The 7322-nt window shown below is 53.8% G+C and overlaps 3 protein-coding genes across 4 annotated transcripts; 1 reads left to right on the forward strand and 2 right to left on the reverse strand.

Annotated features, from left to right (window-relative positions):
* Positions 1 to 107: 107 nt before the first annotated feature.
* On the reverse strand, positions 108 to 1734 carry CAOG_08356 (hypothetical protein; the record flags this gene model as incomplete). The annotated part of the gene is made up of 8 exons (XM_004340724.1): positions 108 to 153; positions 248 to 543; positions 630 to 728; positions 819 to 905; positions 984 to 1035; positions 1166 to 1254; positions 1368 to 1439; positions 1639 to 1734. The coding sequence occupies 8 exons, from the start codon at positions 1732 to 1734 to the stop codon at positions 108 to 110; spliced, it is 837 nt and encodes a 278-aa protein (XP_004340772.1).
* Positions 1735 to 2211: 477 nt separating this feature from the next.
* On the reverse strand, positions 2212 to 6314 carry CAOG_08357. 2 transcript variants are annotated; one of them, XM_011272653.1, is made up of 6 exons: positions 6092 to 6314; positions 4671 to 6005; positions 4351 to 4586; positions 4152 to 4288; positions 3981 to 4082; positions 2212 to 3905 (listed from the first exon to the last, which is right to left on the reverse strand). In XM_011272653.1, the coding sequence occupies exons 1-6, from the start codon at positions 6257 to 6259 to the stop codon at positions 3034 to 3036; spliced, it is 2850 nt and encodes a 949-aa protein (XP_011270955.1). In that variant the 5' UTR covers positions 6260 to 6314; the 3' UTR covers positions 2212 to 3033. The 2 variants fall into 2 exon arrangements, with proteins under 2 accessions (XP_011270955.1, XP_004340773.2); XM_004340725.2 differs by having other exon boundaries at positions 3981 to 4288.
* Positions 6315 to 6726: 412 nt separating this feature from the next.
* Positions 6727 to 7182, forward strand: CAOG_08358 (hypothetical protein; the record flags this gene model as incomplete). Its single annotated transcript, XM_004340726.2, has 1 exon — positions 6727 to 7182. Exon 1 carries the CDS (start codon positions 6754 to 6756, stop codon positions 7180 to 7182), a length of 429 nt encoding a protein of 142 aa, XP_004340774.1. The 5' UTR covers positions 6727 to 6753.
* Between the last annotated feature and the right edge of the window lie 140 nt (positions 7183 to 7322).

Here is a 7322-nt window from a genome sequence, read left to right on the forward strand (position 1 = left end):
GTGATCGACAATCTCAAATCGCGTGCCATATGGTGTTTCACTGAGCAAGGTTGGTGTGCAGGCAAGTAGGAAACGATCAACGTCAGTGCACCGAGTCGCGTTCAGTTTCAAACGACAGCAAAGAGAGAGAGAAAGAACCCCTTTCGGAACGTACTGCACATAGCCAATCAGCATGTCGGCCTTCTTGCGAGCAACGGAGGAAGGCTTTCGAGCAGGTTGGTTGGTGCCGAGCAGAGTGCACGCATACACCGAGACATTCAAGGCAGCGTAGTTGATGGAAAAGTCCACAAACAAATCTGCCGGGAGTCGAGGGTTGAACGCGTTCTGGGAGGTTGTGATCAGACAAACCAAGAGCATGGAGGAATCGAGGTGAGCGACAACAATGCAGAAACGCGTTGGTGGAGAAAAAGAAGCCAATGGCATCAAGACGCCTGTTGGTTCCGTTACCAGCTGTAGATCATCGATATTGTAGGGGAAAAGATTGGATTGGAACAACAGCTGATCCTGGGCTTTCCGCAAGAAGGCCATAACGCGATCCATGACCTGCGGTTTGTGGAAAATATCAAGTCAACGAAGGAAACGCGTCAAAAAGCAAATAGGCAACAAAAAAAAAACACACAAATACGCACCGATTGAACTTGTTCCCGGGTGTGAAAGAGACCATGTTGCAGACTAGAATCATCCAACTCTGACAGTGCCAACTGAACATAGTTGGTGGCGTTTTGGATCTGAAAATCGCACAAACACGAAACGTCAGAGACGGGCCAAAAACCCTGAAGTCGACAGCTAATAGGACTGACACCAAGGACCACACTCACCTGAGATAATATCCAGGGCTCCTTTGATGTGATGGAGGTCGATATTGGCAGAGACTTGTTCCACTTGGAGAACCTGACGGTGACATCCTGTGTGGAGAAACGCGAGTGTAAGTCCCTTGGTAAGGGTACAGATGGCGGGCTTGAAATCAAGTGAAATCGCCTTACCGCTTTGATGATGCGCGATCCCTCGAGCATGGCAAATCCTTTGACAGAATCACTGCAGAGCGAAAAGTGAAACGAAATGACAAAAAAAATGAGCAAAAACCCCCAATGACAGGTCCTCAATGCCAAGCGCTCACACAAGCTCAAATCGTTTTATCTGTCTCTTCATCATGATGTCGACTCACGATGTGTTGGTGATGGGAGCAGTGAAGACGCTTGCCTGAGCCACGGCAGACGAGACGCCGGACGGTCCAGCGAGCGTTTGCGCGCAGTCCTGCTCAACGAGCCGCACAGAGCAGCAGCAACACACGCACAAGCACACACACAAACACGATTGTCAATGTCAGAGAGTGACGAGCGATGACTGAGGCTCAGTTAACAACCGACCTTGAGCATGAGCCCGAGCTGCATAAAGACGGCAGGCACCTCCATGCGAAGCAGCCACTCGAGCTCCTTGTGCTGAGTCAATACCAAGCGAGTGAACAGCACAGCCAGATGCAACCCCATCGACAGACAGACAGACAGACAGACAGTGAGCGAAACGAGCCGTCATCCCTCAATCTCAATCTCGCTCTCCCCCCGCCCCAATAGTCAAACGCGGTCACCAACACGACGTAAGCTCAAGTTGCGAGGTTTGGTTTATGCTTTGCTGTTGTACCAGGTTGGACTTTTCTTGAGCGATGAGCTCGGTGGCGGACAAGTCCTCGCCCCAGTCCGGAGCGAGAATCGACGTGACGCTCGGCGTTGCTGACATTTTGCAATTGGAAACAACCGAAAGAAGAGTGGAAAAGATGCGATGGACAGAGTACGCATTCGTGTCCACGAATTCGAACAAAGTGAAGAGCGAAAGGTAGAGAAATTTATCTTTTTGGAATGTACGACACTGGCCCAACTTTTTTCGACCTTTTTCCCCTCGTTTTGGTCGTTAGCATACCCTCGGCTCATTGTGACTACTTCCACCGCATCTCCCACTACCCTGCCTTGTATAAAGTACATATTTTAAGTTTATTAATAGGAGCGGCGGGCAGAGCCAGCAGCGACGACGTAGTTGGACCGAGAAGTGGAGGAATCGGCGTCGCCGGTTTTGCCCCGTTCATTCCGTCGTCTTGGGTTGCTCAGGTACCGCCTCTCCACCATTTTCTGATCTAAAATAGCAGTTTGATGGCATTTCTAGGCGGACGGGCCGAGCCTGAGAGTGGTTGGGTGAGAAACGGGTCGTTGTTGCGGTGTGTGTCGATCGCGCCCAAGCAAGTTAACATCAGCACTTCCCAACCATCACCATTTGCATGCAACAGTAATATTTCGCACAAAATAACACTACACATTCAAAACAACGTTCGCGGAACACAGGCGGCGTGCCAGCGGGCCAATGCTGGCACGCCGATCCAGAACGCTTCCAGCAAATCAGTCCTCCTCAGCAGCAGTCACCCGCCGTCGCGTTCGACGTTGCCGAGGCGAACGAGAAGGACTTGTAACACTGAAATCGCTGTCGCCGGCCGCTGTCCAGGAGGGAAGCTCCTCGTTCTCCGAATCGTTTCCCCATCTGGCATTCGGAGGCAACGAATCCAAAGTCACCTCGTCAGTTTCAAGCCGCGGGCTGTTGGCTGCTAGCGAGCGCGGCTGGTTTGTAGGCGGGGCGCGAGCCCATTGGGCAAGCCAGGACTTGACGTGAGGGAAATCAATCTGCAACGCCCGGCAGCGCAATTCTCCATCCTGGTCCATGACGAGTTGCAAAGCGTCCGCAGGCAAGATGCGATCATTTTTTGCTCTCGCGCACTCAAACAGGAATCTGATGGGTGCTCGTGCCTCTTCGGTTGTGCGATTCACGGGAACAGGCTCTGTAACAAAACCTTCACCAGCAGGAAAGAGGCTCTGCAACTTCGCCAGCTGCGGTTCAGTTGTTGTGAAATCATGTCGAAACAGCGGTTGGCTGGCTTTGGCCGAGAGTGCACGCATCGAGGCCGGCATCGTCATTGGCTCTGGCGAGGACTCCTCGCCGCAAGTCAATACCCAGGCCGAGCTTGCCCCTTCTGAAGATGCAGCGGCTGTAGCTTCATCCTCGTCTGAAAAAGAGTCGTCTGTGGTAGCCACTTTCTTCCGCGTTGGAGGCAGTTGCCGATTGCGTGCCCATCAATTCGCTTCCCGGGTCGTCTTCAGGAAGCCCTAGTTCAGCATTGGAGGCGACCGCACAGTCTTGGATGTGACGACTCAGCCAGGCAGAGCTTTTGTACAGCTTGCTGCACTTCGGACATTGGAGGTTGGGAGATTTGCTCGGAGTGGGCGGAGTGAAAACAAGTGACTTGCGCGTCTTGGACTGGGGTCCACACGTCTTGGTCCCCTTCATCAACACTGGCGCTGCATTGATGGTGTGGAGCATCGTTGGTGTGAATTGAAGGGAACCGTTCAGTGGGACTTGATTGGATGGAGTGCGTGGTGAAGCTGGAGAAATGGCAGCAGTCTCGGGGGTCGCTGCACCAACGGCAGCGGTCTCGGAGGTCGCGGCAGAAACGGCGACGGTCTCGGACGTCGCGGGAGAAACGGCGGCGGCCTCGGACGTCGCTGTACCAACGGCAGCAGTCTCGGGGGTCGCTGGAGAAACGGCAGCAGTCTCGGGGTGGGAGTCTCGTTCACGCCGAATCTGGGCGTGGTGTTCGGCGTTGTTGCTCCAATGCGGACTGTTCTGCTGGCCAAGGGTCAGGTGCGTCGAGAAGTCGTGGCGATAGACTTCTCGCAGCCGCTCGCCAGTGTACTCGAACAGCATGCAGCGGTCGCTCAGTCGGAATCCCTGCATGCCACCGTTGTTGTACACGATGTGACCTGCCTGATCCAGAGTTGGGATACTCTTTGGGACCTTTTGAAGGCGGCGACGCGTCGCTTCGTCAATGTGCAGCTGGTGGACAGTCGTTCCTGGCATCGTAGCGAGCGCTGATACGTGTCCAGTCAGCAAATGCAGCCATAATCGATTCAAACAAATGGAATACATGAAATACAAGGCCCTACCTTTTTCGACATCCATGCCGTTGTTAATTGAGTTGCCACCTTTCATGAACTCGCTGAACTTTGCGCTGACGTGCGCAAAGTGAAGGTCGATGCGTGACTTGCCTGTTTGAAATGTACAACTTATCAGTACGCTTGAAGATTCGGGGATCGACAGCTCGACATGCTCCTCACCTTCACCAGCCTCGAAGTGCCAAAGGTCGGTGATGTCGAAACTCGCTTGAGTATGCATCTTACTGGATAGGAAGACGCTGAATGGCGAGTTGACGTAGTGTGCACCTGCGTCTGTAACAACAGAGGCAGTATTGATTCTGGGACGAGCGGGCGGTGAGAGAAATGCGACAAACAGTTTTCGCGACAACACTGCTCTTACGGTGGAACTCGTCCCTCTGTGATCAGCGAGTTGATGACTGCAAACACAGCTTGCAGATGATGGATGATCAGAATCCAGTCCTGTTTTTCATCGGGCAGCCAGGCGTCGAAGTGAAGCATGGCTACTTCGTTCGTGCTGGGTTGACGGAAAAAGAACACTATTCCATGAAAAGAGATCCCAGTTTTCGCGAAAAAAGCTTGGCTGCTCTGACGATAGTTATCTGGCATGATTTTCATCTGTTAGCAGGAAGAAGGACGACAGAGTTTCGAAGCTCGTTAGGACAACAGATCGCGGAAAGTTTTTGGCTGTTCGAAACTCACTTTGAAATCACACAAGAACACAGCTTGACCGGGACCTAGGTTGTTGATCGTCTTGTTGATGAGGGATCGAGTATGAGCCGAGCGGAGAAGGTGCGCCACCCACTGCTGAAGAGTTTGGCATCCTCGCTCCAGGATGGTCTGCATATCGGCGCATTCGCCGGGGTTTTGAGGGAGATGGGCGTCGATGTGCAGGCTCAGATCGGCAAGGGTAGTGAGGCCTTGGGTGCAGATTGGGCACGGCTGGGGACTGCTGAGCACGCCGAGGTGGTGCTGCTGCTGGCAGTCGTCCAACCCGAATGCGAGGCAGTGGAAGGGGTGGTCGTAATGCTTGGTTGGATCAGCTGTCAAAGCGAAAAGATGGTCCCTCAGCCCTTGTAGACGCAGCCCTGCCGTATGTGCGTCCGGAAAAGCGATCGTCAATCGTTCCAGTTCTTGCAGCAGAAAAGGGATATCCTCGCTAAAAACCGCGAACGCTCGGTGGCAGTTGCCGCAAAGTCCGTTTTCAGGAACACGCCGCTGGAATATAAACTCTCCTGCGTGTAGAGCGCGCTGGAACACGCTCCAAGAGCACAGGAGGCCGTTTTTCTGGGCGTCTTCGTGCATCTTCCGCATCGATGTTTCCAGGTAGACGATAGGCTTCGCCTCACCAGTGACAGGGTCCACCTTTGTCTTGTGAGCACTGGGAACTGAGTGATCCAGCGTGAATGCGCGGACGCTCGCATCTAGAGGGCGCGACTTGCGCGGCGTGGCTGGCGTCCGCTGAGCGATTTGGCCAACTCCATAGTGCAGATTGTTCGCGCGCGCCTGTTGCACAGCGTAGCGCGTCACACCAGGCATGGTTGCTAATATGTCCTTGGTTTTGTGATGGGCGACCGTTCCAAGAAGCTGCGGTGTCTGGTCTGGAAGAATGGGCAGCAGTTCTGCTGTGCACTGCAGGCGGATCTGGGCCACTGTGCCAGCTGTGACAGATGGCACGTATTTCTGCGCAGCAGCCTGAGCTGTTTCGGCAACCAGAGCGTCGTCATGGCCATGGACCTGCGCGACAGCAGCGACGAGAGCTTCGCAGCCAAGCTGCACCGCTTCCTCGCGCCGGCGTTTCGCTTCACGGGAGCCGGGGACCAGATCCTCTGTGGCCTTTCTGCGCGATCTGACGGGGGTTGCAGCTGCTTGCAATGGTACAGGGATAGGCTCGGATGTGGGAGCTTCAAAAGTCAAGTAGGCGGCAGGCGGCGCGGGACTTGCAGCCGCGGCGATGCTCTGCCGCCGGCGGGGCTTGCGCGATGATGCTTGAGCCTCTTGAAGTGCATGGAGGTGCCTTTGGACGGCTTTGATGGCCTGGTAGATGGCAGAGAAGTGAGAAGATTTTCGCGCCAAAACACTTCGGCACCTTCACCCCCCCCCCTGCCTTCGCTTCTGCGTACTTGTTGCTCCCGATATTCATCTCGGCGCTTCATTCGTAGTCGTTCAGCCGCTCTGGCATTGTTCACCGGATCAAACACACTTCGTTTGGACCGAACCATCAACGATACAAAAGTTTCGGAAAAATCGATCTCACACGGCTGCTGCTCGGCCACGAAAAAAGACTGCATATGATAACAGGTGATAAAATAGGTCGGCGTCTGCAATGGCAGCGGTGGACAGTGAATAGAACTCTCAGGGCAGCGTTTCTAGAGGTTTTTGGGCCAAAAACAGGGTATAAAGCTCGTCCAAAAATGGAAGTTTTCGCTCTTCAATTCCACCTTTTCGACCACCCCAACGATTCTCGGTGCGCTACCCGCCCCAAATACTAGACGCTACAATAAAATCGTATTGTCAACACAGTGTGGGGGTAGAGAGGGAGCCAGATCGAACTGGCTCGAACTTTTTTTCTCGAAACCGACAAAGGTCGAAAAAAGTTGGGCCAGAGATAAATCTTTGTCGTTGTCGGGTTCAGTCTCGTTTTGCCTGAGCGTTTTGTGAATGCAACGATGATTATCTGGTTTATCATTGGCGCGGTCGGCGTCAAATGCCGCGACTTCAATTTTATCCGATTGTTGATTTCTCAGTCGCCCTTTTGTTTCTCTCTCCTTCCTTTGAGCACAAAATGCAAGTGACGGACGACGGCGGCGATCGTTCAGCCAACGACGACCATGGCGGCAATGCAACTCCAGCCAAATCCAGCTCCAATGCAACTCCAGCGAATTCGTCGTTTTCTTCCTCTTCTTCTTCCTCTTTCTCTTCGTCCGCTGCCACCGCTGCAGCTGATCGCAAACCTGCCAAACACGATGCCGACGACGACGACGACGATGACGATGACTGCTCGATGCTGGCGGCGGCGCGGCGGCACACGCGGCAGCAGCTCAAGGCTGATCAGAACGCGCTCGGCTCGTCGTGCCCGTACCTCGACACGGTCGATCGCTCGCAGCTCGATTTCGACTTTGAGAAGGTCTGCTCAGTGTCCCTGAGCGATTTCAACATTTACGCCTGTCTGATCTGCGGCAAGTACTTTCAAGGTAAGCTTCCAATCCAATAATCAATGCGGCACCAACAGTGATCCCGCTTTCGCTTGGCTTGCTTCGCTTCGACTGGAACCGGATCTCGAATGCTTCAGAGCTTGATGCTGACATGAGGATGGCATTGTTTGGGTTTGAAAACAAAAAACGCAGGTCGCGG

This window comes from Capsaspora owczarzaki, assembly GCF_000151315.2.
Source record: "Capsaspora owczarzaki ATCC 30864 unplaced genomic scaffold supercont2.55, whole genome shotgun sequence".
Taxonomy (NCBI): domain Eukaryota; class Filasterea; order Ministeriida; family Capsasporidae; genus Capsaspora; species Capsaspora owczarzaki.

Excerpts from the sequence above, each read along its gene's own strand:
- CAOG_08357 (XM_004340725.2), bottom strand. The coding sequence starts at position 6,259 with ATGCAGTCTTTTTTCGTGGCCGAGCAGCAGCCGTGTGAGATCGATTTT. Across the intron at positions 6,006-6,091 it reads ATGAATATCGGGAGCAACAA|GCCATCAAAGCCGTCCAAAG; the intron begins GTACGCAGAAGC and ends GCCATCTACCAG. Across the intron at positions 3,906-3,980 it reads CGGCATGGATGTCGAAAAAG|CGCTCGCTACGATGCCAGGA; the intron begins GTAGGGCCTTGT and ends GACACGTATCAG.